The sequence below is a fragment of the Trichoderma evansii genome, assembly GCF_050947405.1.
Source record: "Trichoderma evansii strain SZMC 28006 chromosome Unknown GGI43scaffold_21, whole genome shotgun sequence".
Lineage (NCBI taxonomy): Eukaryota > Fungi > Ascomycota > Sordariomycetes > Hypocreales > Hypocreaceae > Trichoderma > Trichoderma evansii.
This window is the reverse complement of record NW_028145185.1, coordinates 199,452-214,846: the sequence shown is the minus strand read 5'-3', so window position 1 is coordinate 214,846 and position 15,395 is coordinate 199,452. Positions and strand designations below refer to the sequence as shown.

Sequence of the window (15,395 nt, the reverse complement as noted above, 5' to 3'; positions counted from 1 at the left end):
CTTCTTTTCCACCAAAAGCCCAACTCGACCTTCTTGATAGTTGCATGCACACAATTCATTCCTCCCGCTCTGGATTTAAGCGGCGGATGAGCATGTCATGTCCACGTGTGTGCGCCCGTCCGCATTCATGAGCTGGGGAAGAAGCAGCCTTACGAGGCTGGCCCCGCTCAGCAGCAATCAATTTGTTGCTGGAGCTGCCCCTCGTCGGTTCTATGCAGTCGCTTCGGGAGCAACGCGATTCCAAGTCTTCAACCGAAGGGCAAAATGGCTTCAGAAGGAGCGCGCAGCTTCTAATCCCGAGGAGAGCCGGATAGCAGACTATCTGAAGGACGAGGTGGCCATTAGGCTAACGGAGAGACTTCTTGTAAGTTGAACTGGCCGTTACTTCTTCTTCGAAAAGCTTTGTACTGATAAAACTTCTCCAGGATATAAGACGGCACTTCCCCCGAGCTCTCGATCTCGGGGCCAATTCATGCAATGTTGCAAAAGCTCTCGTGCGCGAGAACCCCGATCCTGACCCCGACGTCACCGAGTCACCACCTCTCTCGACCCGTATCGGCGAACTCATTGCCACTGATTCTTCCGAGACCAGGCTCTACAGAGATGCCGACCATGAGTTCAACAACAAGCTCTCCATCACTCGCCAAGTCGTCGACGATGAAGAAACTATCCCATTTGAGCCCGAGTCCTTTGATCTCGTGCTGAGTTCACTAAGTCTACACTGGATCAATGACCTCCCCGGAGTACTATCCCAGATCAACAACATCCTCAAGCCAGACTGCCCCTTCATCGGCGCAATGCTTGGAGGCGATACGCTGTACGAACTACGAACATCGCTTCAGCTGGCAGAACAGGAACGAAGAGGCGGCATGTCCCCTCACGTCTCGCCGCTGGCTGACGTGCGAGATGTGGGTGGCCTGCTTGGGAAAGCCGGCTTCAAAATGTTGACGGTGGATGTTGACGACATCATTGTTGACTACCCGGATACGTTTGCCCTGATGCAGGATCTCCAGTCAATGGGTGAGAGCAACGCCATCCTGAACCGCGAGATGGGACCCATACAGAGAGACGTTCTGCTCGCCAACGAAGCCATCTACAAGTCTTTGCACGGTAACCCAGACGGATCTATTCCTGCAACTTTTAGAATTATATACATGATTGGCTGGCGTGAGGGCGAGAACCAGCCGCAGCCCTTGGCCAGGGGAAGTGGCCAGACGAATCTAAAAGACATTTTGGAAAAGAAGGAGTAGTTAGATGGGTACATATATACCACATGTATGAATAATGGATTTTTATATATATCAACCAGCCATTGGATGACCATTGTACCATGAAATCTCCAAAGCCATTTGCTCCCATTTGTAAAGTAAAAAAGCCAAACACCTTGGGCTCCTTTCATACCACTTCTATACATTCATTTCGCAATAATAGATCACCACCTTCTTCGACTTTCAACATTCTCCCGACCCCTTTTCGCACTTTTATACCCTTCGCCAGTCGGTCATTGTCCGGCCAATGCATCCCAGCCCAGCAACCTCAACCAACTTCTCATGCCAGCTCAACAGGACGCTCATAGCCGCCGATGCGGGCTCGTTGGCAGCGCCGGGGCGGCCGCCGATCTGGCTGAAGCCGGTAGACTGAGGGGTCATCTTCGCGGGGGACTTGAGGCCGGTAGTTGCGGGAGCGCCGACGGCCATGCCCTTGTAGCTGGAAAAGGCTATCAGTTTTGGACTTTTATATATGCGTGTGGGATTAGACAAGACTTACATGTACTTCATGAGCACGTCCAGCAGCTCGCTTCCGCCAGGGGCCGCATAGATGCCCTTGAGCAGCGGCGTCATGTCACTGGCCTTGATGGACTGCAGCACCTCGATGATGGTCTGCAAATGCGCCTCCTACAACATCCATCCCATCAGCATACACGCACAACCAATATAATATCAACCAACAAAGCAGAAAAGCCGTACCTTTGCAGCATCCACCCCGTTATAAACCGGCGTCTCCAGGCATCCCCTCAGCGCACCCTCCGCATCCCCTCCCCGCAGCAGCTGCCGCACCTGCGTCGACAGATTCCGCACGTCGGCCTCGCTAATCTCGGGCTGCGGCGGGTGCAGCGTCGACGTGTCAAAGTTGACGCTCGAGTCCTCGTTCAGGATGTCGATGTTGACGGTGCGCCAGGCGTCGCCGAGGGTCGCGGCGGTGTGTTGCTGGATGATTGACATGGCTGCGGACCTTGTGGGCGAGTTTTATTTGTCTTATGATGAGGGGGATTCGAGGTCGGCTCGCTCTTCGGAATAGAGGTGGTGGAAAAAGAGGCGTTTCGATTGGGGGGGTTGTGTCGTGGAGAGACGGATTGGAGGCTGGAGCTCTGGAGGCAGATGTGGAAGCTCGGGCGCTGGTTGGTGATGATGCTGCGTCACGGGTGGAGGGGCTGTGGGGGAGATGCGTGTTAGCGGGGTACGGTTAGTTCTTACAAAGGGGCGGGCTTTCTTATGTACTCAGCTAACTGATATTTGAAGACGGCGATGAATTGCAGCTTCACAATGATATGAAACTGTCCATTGATGGGTAAAGTATATAAAATCCTAGATATCAGTTATATTGATCCATGGTCAATATCAAGCTCTGTTTCAGAGACGCAGCAGTTGCAGTTCATCCTATTCTAGAGCGCAGCCGTCTCAACCACGACTCTTTCACCAATAGGAGAACAGTAGGTGATGCAGAGAAGCAATATACGATGCATCGAGGGCCTTTTTCAAAATCATTAGCAGTCTATCCATCTTCTAGTTTTTACTTTCTAGTTTTTACTTCAATTTTTTCTATCAACCATCGCGCCAGGCGGTGACTGATTAGGTAGGAAGAGTAGCAGTTCTTTAGTCTTCATCTACTTCATCTCATGATAATCCACCAATGTGAGTCAAATGAAAGGCCAACCCAGCGTGCCAGGGTACTCGAGCAGCGAGGTTATATATTGCTTTCAATCATAAAATCTTGTATTATACTAAAAAAAAAAAATTCAGTCTATATGCTGAAGCAATTCTGCTTTCTTTCAGCTGGAGTTTTGACTACTTGGCACTTACATCTCGTAGGCTCTCCATAGATTTGGCTCATCAAGTAGGATGCTAATTCGTCTATCCACAGCTACGACTCTGACGGCTAATCTCTTCAAAATATCATTTATTCATTCAATTTCAAATATCTCATGCCAAATTCGACAATCATAATTATTTACAGCATCATATCAATTGACATATCTGTGCTCTTCCAAGTTGGCATTATCAGCACGAAGCTACCCTGTAGCCTCAACACCAACAATTTTTCGTATAAGGCGTATCCGTATCCGCATCCTCAAACAGTCGATTCGCCGCTTACGAAATCCAGAAGATTACGTAGCACTCACTACTGACCTACTTCGTAATACTACTATGAGTAGTTGCTCAATTACAATATTCCCTTTCGTGGACATGACATGGCATCCAATTGATTCGCATCAACGCCAAGCCAACGAGAAAGGTCGCCGAGACCCTCCCAACATCAGGAGGCGGCCCTTTTCCCCTAACATGAAGTCTCGCCCAAGGTCTATCGCTTAAGAGAAATATCGAATCATGTTGATAATTCCCGGTGGCTGCACAAAGACTCCTACCGATGAATAGTCCGTTCACCGTTCGCAACATCTCTACTCAACCTCGGCGTAAGCCCCAAAGTCGCACGACAGATGACATGAGATTCCATGTGAGGTGGCGTGTTGAAGAGTCTGTGGCTTTTCCCTTCTCACAAGGCCGGCCCTGCATGTGTAAATGAGCTTTGCAAGTTTTGTTGAGCCATCTGCTTATCGTGCAAAGCCCGAAGTAGTTGGAGGGTGCCAAATGCGGCATGCCAAGGTCCAAAGCACTTTTGTCTGCTGTAAATTAGGATCAATCATACCCATCCCGTCCTTTGACGTTCCATCAGATTAAAATTGCTTCGCCCAGGTCTTCCCAGGAAGCAACATTAGGTACCGAGATTGAATCCGGACACTCGGGATATAGGTCCAAACAACTGACCATGGAAAGAAATAGTATCTACGGAGTAATACTACTAGCAGCAATAGGCCGCCGATAGAGATCGTGACAGGTGACCAAAGGGGCTTCCAGAAGGCAACGATTGATTCGTTCCATTCTGTAACATTCCACATTAATAATGCCTAGCCCATCTAAGCGAGTCGGCCTTCATTCAGCCCCCCTGTCTGCATGGGGCTGTTATGGCCGACAGATGCCAGCGAACTCAGCCGTGCGCTGGGTGGCCTCCGACCGAAGTCCAGATCCGTTGGCTATTTTCTCTCGTTTCTCTTTTCCCTTCTAGCTGATGAAACCAACGCTAAATAATCGTTGCTCGGGACGAATTTCCAGCGGAAGTGCTCCCCGGCGCCAATAACCATCCAGGAAATCCACCGTGATGGGCGGGTGGACCCATTCTCCAGGCAAACGTGCTCGTGGGGCTTGCCCGACCTGCCATGTGCGGTGGATTCAATAGGAGAGATTGCTCGTCTGTCATAATGATTTCCTCGTGGCCTCTTGAGCTATGGAAGTTGCCGTGTAAGCTGTACATGAGCGTTGAGGAGCCCGTGCCCCTACAGAGCCATGTCGCCTCTGGCTGGCAGCGCCTTGTACGCCCATTGAGCAAAAAGGGTGGCGTATTAATCACCCCATTCTTTGAAGAAACACTCATGACAGGGGTTTCGACAAAAACGTGGTATGGCTTATTACTCGGAGCTGTTTGAAATGTGCCGCTGTAGCTGCCCTGCAACGGCCATACTCCGAGACAACCATACTCATACATTCTCTCTCACAGAACCACATCGTGAGACCCCTTGACAACCATTGCCCAGCAAGCAGAAGCATAAACATTGCCAGGACATGCATGACTTACAGGCCAAGACGATGCTGATGGAAGGAGAAAACAAGGTTCAATCCAAGGTAAACGCCTGGCATTTTCTCCGGCTCCATCTATCAGCTCAAGATGCGGCGAGGCGAACGCGGCGATACCGCTCGGCAGTCCCAGGCGCATTGCCGTGCTCCGCAATACCGCTCCGTGCTCTACGGCGAACAGGCCGATGCTGGCTCTCATGATCCTGACTCGTCGTCGTGCAGCAATCGACATAAATTGGGATAAAAAAACGCCATCGTGAGGCGTGACTTTGCTCGTTTAACACAAGTGCGTGTTTTGTGCTGTACGAGTACGACTCGGTGAAATTGCCTGCAAATTTGCTCTAACCCGCTAGCAAGCCGTAGATGCTACTGAAGACTTGTTTCATTTGATGACAGCTGGGCTATTCCCGCTATTCCCAAAAGCTGGTAACCAACCACAGGGCCTTGCTTTGTTTTTTTTTTCCTCATCTCATCAGCCAGCGGAAAGGCATCCGGGACAGGGATCTACTCCTAAGCTATACCAGTACTAGCGATGACACTACTAGTAGAATTAGGATATTAGCAGTACTAATGCTACCCGTAATTCATAGGTAGCCATCGGGCGGATGCTGATCGCAGGCTGACAGTAGTACTTACAGCTGCCATTGTCGCCTTACAAGTATTACCGTGAACAAGGGTTCTGCCAAAGGTGGCTGACAGGGTGCAACAACCCTCCGCTTAGGATTCTGCCAGGCGTAGGTATTTCCAAATCCACATGACCGATCAAAGGCGGCGGGGGCGTGCAAGGGTATTCCGCATGAATGCCTACTCCATGTACCTGCGTTGGTATGAACATGGTACGTGAGCAAACGTGCGTCTGAGCCATGGAAGCTTGCTGGAAGCTTGAAGAATCAGGTGCGTTGGGTGCGTTTCTTCGAACTGCTTGTACTCCTACCTACATATCAGTATCAGTCAATAGGCGAAATTATGATTGTTGATTAGCATTCCCGATGATAGAGGCCCGGCCAACATACGAAAAGTTGTCGGTGCAAAGTCCAGACCATAGTGCCTGTCAGGGTCTCCCATGCTTCAATAACAATATTCTACATTCTACACTCTGTGCCGTGAACTCGATTTCAAACGGCGATACGGAGTAGCGCCTCTGTATACGCGAATCTGCCTGTATTTTGGAGCATGGTAGCATCAGCACATGCGAATGCCGCGGTTGCGGTCCGGCATGGCGCCGAGATAATGGCATATGATCGGTATTGCTCGGGCGACCATACCGATGCGCCACTGTTCCGGCCGGTCAAGGGGATGAAATGCTCTGCCTCCTTCAAACTCATTCTGCTGCCTTGTCATTGCTGCTTTTACTTGTTAGATTGCCCCTCCGCCGCGAGACTAACGCCGTTGGCAATAACGGATGCGCTTCCGACCTGTGAAGTGTGCTCCGCTACGTGTCAAGAGTAGAGCCGTGCCGGGGCCCCTTCTGTGCTCCTGCGGACGGGCAGAGAGGCGACAGTTGGCCGAAGTTTGAGTGGAACGGACCGATCGACGATGTACTTTTCACAACATGCCTCCCTGGTCTGTTGAAGAAAGACTGCTAGTCAGGCACCCTTGTGCTTCACCGAGAGCCTCACGGAAAACACGGGTCTGGTGAAATTCGCACTGTCAAAAAGGTCCCGTCTCCTTTGTTTCGAGAATGAATGGAGACTGTGGGGAAATGCCAATTTTAGACAAGCGCATTCTAGAAAGCTTCGACGGAATGCCACCGTACGCATAACCATCAGGGGGAGGGAGGCCCAAGCGTTTCGTTGCAGAAGTATTGCCGAGCTCAATCTTGGCTGTTTCTTCTTTGCACTGCACGGTGCCTAGAATCTGGTTCACACTCCATACTTGGTTGCAGAACAGGACAGCCTTGACAGAAACAATCTGGCCAGCCCAGCCCTTGATGCTCCAGGCACGTTGCATCTGATATGGATTCTCGACAAGTAGTAAAAGTATTGCTCGCTTCGCTCCGTAGGCATCGGTAGTTTTTGGCATGCTGGGCTTGGTGTAACAACGGAGCCGCAGCTGCAAGGTGCATGTATCCGCAAGCCGTCGCATAGGTTGAGGTTCCCAGACCACTCGTCTAGCAAACGCGGATATCAGAGGAGGGGAAGCCTCCCTGTATTTGCCAGTTCGCAGACTATCTCGCCTCGTTCGGGAGAATGGTAGATTGTGGTGTCTGCACGGATAGTCTAGATTGGCCCATCGCCCTCCTTTCACAAGGCAACATCAACAGCGGCTCATGATATCGATACTGAAGCTTATACTTGGTGCTACCCTTCTACCTCATTCCCCTCGTCGTGTTCCTGTAGTGTCAATTGCTGCTGAGCAGATTGACCACCAACTTTCGATTTCGTTACATCAGCTAGTAACATCCAGATCCTTGGGACGGTTTATTATGGGAGCGGGCCGAGTAGAATCTCCGAGGCTACCACTCCCTAGTAGATAGGCGATAGACGGTCATATCCGTCCCAATGTAGCACAGTATGGAGTCGTAAAGGTAGGTCTGGATTAAAGGGCAAACATAATGCTGCGGCATGTGCAACGCACATATGCATATTGCCATGCCGTCAAAGGGCTGTACTGTGCTCCCCCTCAGGCTGTATGCCACGCTGATTGACAGTATGTCGTGGCTAGGGGCAGCACAAGCCCCCTGCACCTTAAAGCTTGGATTGCCTGGTCTTGAACATGATGACGCCACGTCAAATCGTGGTTTGCATCTCCAGGAGAGGCATTGTGCTACCCGACTGGCAAATGCTTGATAAAACTCCCCTGAAATGGTACTCCTTTGACGTGGCATTCTCTTTCGTCTCCATATTTAGACACAGAATATTCGGAGAAAGCCGACCGGGTATGGAGTTGGGAAGCGGTTGTGGTAGCAGCAGTATATCCCTTTATTGCTGCAAAAGGGGCTCCGGGAAGATCTTGGCTTGCAGCTATGACTACTGCAGTAAAGAGTCAGCTACCCTGAAGAAGATTTGCGGACAACTCCGTCTGTCACGAGGTTGTGGATTATCCGTCGATTTTCAAGCTGTTGGCGGTGAAGCACAAGGTTCCAGGATCAATGACAACACACCGCATTGATGCAGCGTTAATGCCCGACTTTATGCCTGAGGCTTTATTGAAGATGGAGAATAATAATGGACACGGAAATCAGTGTACCGAATACGATTTGAAGGAAAGAACGTGGCTCGATGTAACCGCAATCCACGAGATCTAGATCAGCCACATGCACCGAATTAGCAGCATGAGCACAGAATAGAGAGATTTCAGCAGCTGCCCGTTACACACAATTCGCTAATCGCTGTTTTTACTGGTGGCTGAGATAGTAATGCGCTCCGGCTATTTACTTTATTAGCTCATATGGTTAGAGAACAAGATAGCCCTTAGACGCTGCGTTTCGTTAGCTGATAGACGTGATAGACGTGCATTGGCAAAATGTCACCTGCACGCACGGCACTGCGTGCGAGGCAATATGGGGTACGTACATGTACGTCAGTGTGCGCCTTGGCCCCATATAAGCAGCGGGTAGCAGTACAAGCCGTGCCCCAAGCTAAGCACCCTCTAGCAACAGTAATATTGACGGTAGGCTCTGGACGAGTCAGCCGTAAATTCGAGAGGTGTGCACCTAGCGGAGAACACAGTCTACGTCAATTCAATCGAATTGAATCCAAGCTAATTCAGGAACCCTCAGCCATGGAGCAGTTGAAAGCAAGAGCTCCAGACAGCTTTGTGCTTTGGGTTGTGCTCTGCTCAGTTGCGGCTTGAACGTGGCGCTGAAGTTTTCATGGCATAGACGTGCTGCCACAAACAAGGCACCAGGCCAGGGGCACAGCGTAGGAGGCGTGTAAGACGGCGCCACCAGCCCGAGCTATATGAAACTAGTACCTTTTGGCTTTACTTTTTGCTCGTATGTTTCAACACTTGATTGTTTATTTTTAAATTACTCTTCTTCTCTTTTCTTTTGTGCCCAATTTGCCGTAGCAGTAGCACTAACATGGGTTAGAGCAGTTTAGAGCACCTCAGCTGCTACAATCCTCTCTTGTTCCTTCTCGCCTCCCGTTTTGTGCATGTAAGCGAGAAGCATGCACGTTTGGAAGTTAGCCCGGAACCGCTCCCGCGGGACACGGATGGAGTCATGGCGGCAAAAAAAGAAAGAAGAAGAAAAGCAAAGACCAGGTGAAAAAACTTGATTTTAATGACTCGGGATCGGCGGGAGAGACGGTAGCACGGCGAGCCGGTAATACTGCTAATAAGAGCAATAATAGCAGCATCAGTGCTCAATTGAATAAGCGGATGATGACGGCGGTCCCTTGCTTGCAACTCGCCACTCCCGTCCATCTATTCTCAGATGTTTGATGATGGCTTGCCCTTGCTAAATGTGGCGTATGTGTGTCCGAGTACGCGAGTTACTTTAGGCGATCAATCTTGCCGCAGCTACAATCTGACTGTGAAAAAAGAAACGCAGGGTGAGGAAAAGTAACTCCGGATGCTATGCCGAAGCCGCCTGCGCGCGGCACTCAATGCAAGGGGAGGGCTGTTTCGCAACGGAGTAATTGACCTGCCAAGAATAGGAGCAGACGGAGAAAACACACCGTGGCACGTTGACCGACCGACAGACCGACCGATGGTTTCGAGCCCTTTTTCACGGCCTCGCCTGTTTGCATTGTCAACGCAGCAAAAGATGGGGAGATAATGCTCGGCTCCCGGCTCATACAAGGCCATGTCGCTGCCCTGTGTGACCTCAGATGTCAGGCAAGCTTCATGAGTAGCTACCTGGCTCTTTCTAGAAGACTTCCGGGCAGAAAAAAGAACCTAGAAAAGAAGCTACCGTTTCGGGTAGATGCTGGTGCAAGCTGGGACGACTGCCTAATATACGATACGGAGCCGTCTAGGCATAATTCAGTAGGCAGCAATATCAATCTAGTGCCGCAACAGGCCTAGCAAGAGGGTAGCATGCAATGACGGGAAAAGAAGGGAATTTAAAGTAGCGCCTGGGCCTTTTTTACTGGGCACGGTACAAGCTCGTACTCGCACACCCTCACTCTCACATCCAATCTCATTAGTGTATATGTCACTCCGTCCGGGCTATTTCACGCTCTACTGTATATCGTCGAGCCGTCTCCCCGGGACCAAAAGTCTCCTTGACGCTCAACCCTCGTCGCCCACCTCACCACTGCAAGCGAAAAGAAGAGAGAGTCAGGGCCAGTATCCATCCCCCTAAGCTCCCCGGGCTGTCTGACCAGCCTCCAGCACCACTACTTGGACTAGCAGCAGCAGCAGAGGCTCCGGGGAGCGGATCCCGGCGCGACGGAAGGGCTCTGGAACAAACCAACCTTGCAGGACCCTGCATCTGTTTGTTCCATACGGAGTATGTGCTCTGGCGATGTACAGACAGGGGGAGGCCCTTTTGCTGCAGCGGCCGTGGCTCCACTAATGAGGCTCCTTGTAGGATGGACGGCGACAAATGCAGCCCAGGCCGGGCACGCAACCAGGTACGCGGTGCCAGAAAGCACGCCGTCAGTTCTTGGCCCGGCCATTATTTGCGGGTGGCGATGGGACGAAGGGCGACGGACGGACTGAGCTGGACTGAGCTGGACTGGACTGGACTGGATTCGGGATCTACTAGGCTGCTAGCAGGCAGTAGTACAGTCCAGCGTGTGTGGCACATACCGTCTCCATCCATCCATCTCGTCTTGAAATGGTGCCTGAACACATGCGCTCACGCACGCAGATACGCAGTGAGTGATACGCGCCAGATCGCTAGAGAGCACATGTCTTGACGGGCACAAAGCTACTACTGCTAGTAGAGTTCCAGCAATGGGATGTCATTGACGAATGGCTGGTTCCAGGCTGCTCCCCATCGGCATTAAGGTTCAAGCCCGGCGACATCTTCCCCCAGGAACCTGCGACAGCTCTTTTGCTGCCCGGCAAGGTAATGCGCCACCAGCCCAGCGTTTTGGGTCGTCGCCGCGACCAAGCCCGGGCAGGTTCCAGCGCCGTTACGCTGCCACAGTAGACTGGGCGCCTGCTGCAGCGCTCGCCACAGCACGTCCATGCTGCCTCATGCCCTGTAATGCCCTAAAACATGGCGCCTCCAGGACACCCCAGCCTCTCTCAGAGCTTGTTCCCTTGCTGGCCCAAGGGCTCCACCCGCCGCACCGCCGACATGGATTTGCCAGGATCATCCAGGCTCCACTTGTTCCAGGAACGAGACAACCATGGGCTTGTATCTTTCTCTTCCCTGGCGCTCGCATCTGGTTGTCTTTTTTGGGTAGGACAGGACAAAAGATACCACACTCCCCCCTTCTGACAGCTGCTGCCGCGGATACTAGGTACTAAGGTACGTACCGCCGGTGCCACCCAGTCCATGGCCAGACCCTCCCTCCTTTTCCCTTTTGTTTTGTTCCCCGGACTGAAGACAACGTCTTTGCTGGCAATCATGCTGCGAGTCAAGGTATACTGTACTGGTTTCTGGTTCCCTTGCGGCGCTGTTGTTTTCCCTCTGGCTCTGGCTCAGGCTCAGGCAAGACCTGGCCAGAAAATTTTTTTTGTTTGCATCTCATTAAAAAAAGTAAAGAAGAGTGTTTAATGGCTGCGTCGCAAACCCAATACAAAAGGCTGCTGCTTTCTCCCTCGCTTGACTGGATTTTTCCCAAGCTCTTCACTCACTCCTGATCCAATCCAGCCCTTGACCATTCCTCGCTCTCTGCAGTAACAAGCAAAGCAAACCTTGATCATAGAGATCGTCTCTCTCTTTCTGGCCACGTCTACAGTACAAAGACATCTACAGCACGCACTTACAAGCACACCAAAGCGTCATCTCGTTACCAAACAGCCGCCCTCGCTCTCCATCCATCTCGCCCTCACTCTCATTACCAGCCCCACACACAACACCAGAAAAGAGGAGCCCTGCTGCGCGGCTCACTTTTGCATCGACCGAATACGGCACACACCCCAAATATCCACACCAGTGTCAGGTACCCGTGTATTAGCGGCGTATCCGATTTCCTGCTAGGACACGACTCTTACACATACTTTTGGGCGGTTCCCGTTTAATTACGAGCTACCCGTTCGTCAAGGGCCCCTATTCCCACGCCTTTTCGCAAGAAGCTTTTAATTCCTCTCGTCTCCCGCTTCGATTTTTCTTTTTTCGATCAGAACCATCATCCATCCGTTTGCCTTTGTTCCACTCATTACTGCGCCGGCGTTCGAAACAAAACAAACCAGTCCACTCCTTTGGCTCTTATAACGAACTACCTACCACCTACCTTAATCTAATAGCTTTTGTGCAATCTTGACGCTTTCTCTCTCTCTTCACGCCTATCAACAATACTTTACCTTTTCCCCAACTTTAACTTACTCTTTTAATGTAAGTCTTTATTCACTCATGGCTTTTGCTGTGGCCTCTACAATCATTTTCTATTTACCATCCGTACTAACACACTGCTTCTCAGATCTCCAACTTAACAACATTCAAAATGGTTGAGTCCTGCTCCAAGCCTTCCAACTTCGGCCGTGGCGCCTATGATACCACTGGCCTCCCCAAGCCTCCTCCTCCTCAGCCTCAGTAAATGGCTGTCAGCACCGAGTGCGACCTGATCGGATCTTTCACAAAATGGTTTTCGGATAACACGCTATTTACGCCTCCACCACACTCTCTTACTCTTCGACCACGAGGCTCTGTCGCAAGCGACTGGAGCCTCACCTAATCTTTTCATACTACTCTTAATACGCACACTGGGGACTTGCAATACGGGAATTTTTCAGACAACATTCGCCGTCGACAACGAAAGAACGCTTCGCACGATTTGACTCTTGGATCCTTGGTGTGATCTGGGACTTGCTTTTACTTCCATGGGATTTTCACCAAAAAATGGCGTTCTACATTAGACGGACTTTTGTTTGCGGGGATTCGCTTCCCCATTTTCTCTCCTTTTTTTTTTTTTTTTCCAGCGTACCCTTGGCAAGGGCGACAACATCCACTGGAATGAACTCACGATAAATCCTGATGTCTTGGATCTCGATCTCGCATCTCCATTCATTCCGGGAATCCCTTGCTCACCATCGAAATTTGCCTAAACGTCGATTTTACATAATCAACACCAAGGGATATACACACCATGCTGGCATCTGAAAAGGGAAAAAAAAGATGGGAATATTTTGGCTTCAAAATGGGAAATTTGGCTTTTGATTTTTTGCATATAGACTTTTAGGACCTACAGTCCACACCTTTGGAAAGATTTTCTTTTTCGTTCTCGGTTTACGAACCCTTCGCGGGGCAATTGTTTACCATATCGCAAAGCACAAGCGGGAGGTTGGCACCGCGACCAACGGGATACTTGTTGGTTGCTAAACGCTACTACTCTTGCTTTTTTCCTTTTTTTATTTTATTCATTGTACAATGAAGTCTCGGGGGGCAAAAGAAAAAAAATCTTTGGGCTGTGTTGGCAAATTTACATGGCTTAAGCTGAAGATGGCTTACGGAGGATACCCCCTTATTTGACAACTAGATAGATATATTATAGAATAGACTTTGCTACACAGCAATATTTACTACTTTACCTTTATCTCTCTCGTTTACGTATGTTTTTGACTTGTCTTGTGCATTCAATAATGTGCCTTTTTACATTTATTTCACTTGATTTAAATTTTCCTTGCTTCTTTTCTTTAAATTTTTTGTACTTGTCATATATCATTTTTATTCGTCTCCCTGCTTTCAATTAGACTGAATCATACAGACGGGATAGCTAAAAGACGCGAGATTCACCACGGCAAGGGAAAGGCTAGAGACTAGAAGCGAGAGGCAGCCAACCTCAGTTTGGGCGGCTAACTGCTACAATATGTGATGCACCAGCGAGACCGCGCGGCTGGGGTGCTTATCATCTACTTTTGATATAAAATTATCAGGGAGGAGATATCACTAGATAAATCACAGATTTGAACAGGAACAGGAAAAGGGCGGTTGTTGGTTGGACCTATTGGAGCTACTTGGTTGGTGATTGATGCTTCCCGCTCTCCATGATGAAACCTAGGCAGCTCAGCTGATGTTAGTTGGGCGCTACCCACTGAACTGAAGCCCAGTGATATTTTTTGCTTTTTCTTTAAAAAAAAATCCTGTTTGGTTCGGACTAAATAAAAAAGGAAAAAAAAAGAGGGAGCTTTATTTGCCGGGATCCGGGGAAGCACGGCTGCAGGTCCAAGACCATTTACGCACCAGTAGCAGAGCGGCGAATAAACCAAAAGCTGAAAGGGAGCTACTGGTTAAAAGGGCTCTAGCTGCAGGCATGCAACTGCACGATGGGCGATTCTGATGCAAGATAGATTGGGGGTGTGATTGTGTGGGGCGCATATTTTTTGCGTGTGTGGGATGTAGGATGGAGTGCAAAAGAAACGAGATGCAATGCAACGCCATGCAAAATTGCAATAACGCAAGATGTTGCCTGTTTTGTCTCGGGGATCTTTTGACGTTGGAGTTTTTGAACCATGTACCTTGCATGTATGAGACTGTAACAACTATCAGTGTGAGTGCATGATACAGAAGAACTAAATATATCCAAGTAGACCTCTTTGTGAATATGCAACATGCACTAAAAAGGCATGCATCACTCGATCTTGTATTGTGTGTTTATTAATAATGAAAACGAGGTGGCTGGAAGCGAGAAAATGTACTTGTTTTGAGAAAGTTTTGGATTTTGCCGACACGTACAAAGTACCAGTGCATGCATTTTTAACGTTTGTTTATATGGAGTCCTTCGTATAACAATGCTGCATTAATTTACCGTTGCCTTGGGCCGCGAGCGCAGAAATCAGGCCGTAAATACAGTACAAATCCTACAGCTACTACTAATGTAATATCGATTTATAATGCAAATAAAGTGCAGCAGAGAGAAAAGAAGAAAAAAGAAAGTCAATAATTTAGTGCTTTTTTCAAGGTCAGTTTGAGTTTGACTCCATTCACCGAGGGCAGGGAAGGGGGCACAAAAGACAAGGTACGAGACATGATAGCTCAGATTTTCGTCAAAACGCCTCTTTTGTTGTCTCCATCCTTTTTCCTTTTTTCCCCAACAGGTTTCGGTTTCACATTTACTTGGATTCGACTCGCTGCGTAGCCGCTTTTTTTTTTTTTTTTTTTTTTTTTTTTCTTTCTTCTTCTTGTCACTTGGCCCCGGCAATCCTTGTCGCACAATTGGAGAGAGAGATAAAAAGCAAAGGCGAGACAAGACTCCAGATCGGACGTATCAGATCCCCTCGCTTATGCGCCAACGGCTGCAAAGTTCACGGGCGGCTTCTAATCCCCTTTCCGCTCAACGAGCTACTATTAGTGTTACTGCTACTGCTAGTGTTTATGTTAGGCGCAGCGGCACCAGTGGCGGCATCAGCACCAGCATCGCATCGCATCGGCGTCAACAGCATCGCTTGTTGTGTTGTGTTGTGTTGGCTACTTACACGCCCCTGGCC

At 49.6% G+C, this 15,395-nt stretch overlaps 3 protein-coding genes across 3 annotated transcripts; 1 reads left to right on the top strand and 2 right to left on the bottom strand.

The window, feature by feature from the left end:
* Positions 1-127: 127 nt before the first annotated feature.
* On the top strand, positions 128-1,250 carry GGI43DRAFT_386750 (S-adenosyl-L-methionine-dependent methyltransferase; the record flags this gene model as incomplete). Its single annotated transcript, XM_083203835.1, has 2 exons — positions 128-364; positions 426-1,250. 2 exons carry the CDS (start codon positions 128-130, stop codon positions 1,248-1,250), a joined length of 1,062 nt encoding a protein of 353 aa, XP_083057418.1.
* A 115-nt stretch (positions 1,251-1,365) lies between these two features.
* On the bottom strand, positions 1,366-2,416 carry GGI43DRAFT_188627 (actin-related protein 2/3 complex subunit 5). Its single transcript, XM_083199924.1, has 3 exons — positions 1,968-2,416; positions 1,768-1,895; positions 1,366-1,707 (listed from the first exon to the last, which is right to left on the bottom strand). Exons 1-3 carry the CDS (start codon positions 2,220-2,222, stop codon positions 1,482-1,484), a joined length of 609 nt encoding a protein of 202 aa, XP_083057417.1. The 5' UTR covers positions 2,223-2,416; the 3' UTR covers positions 1,366-1,481.
* A 6,340-nt stretch (positions 2,417-8,756) lies between these two features.
* On the bottom strand, positions 8,757-9,746 carry GGI43DRAFT_413520 (uncharacterized protein). The gene has a single exon (XM_083206917.1). The coding sequence runs from the start codon at positions 9,273-9,275 to the stop codon at positions 8,964-8,966; it is 312 nt and encodes a 103-aa protein (XP_083057416.1). The 5' UTR covers positions 9,276-9,746; the 3' UTR covers positions 8,757-8,963.
* Between the last annotated feature and the right edge of the window lie 5,649 nt (positions 9,747-15,395).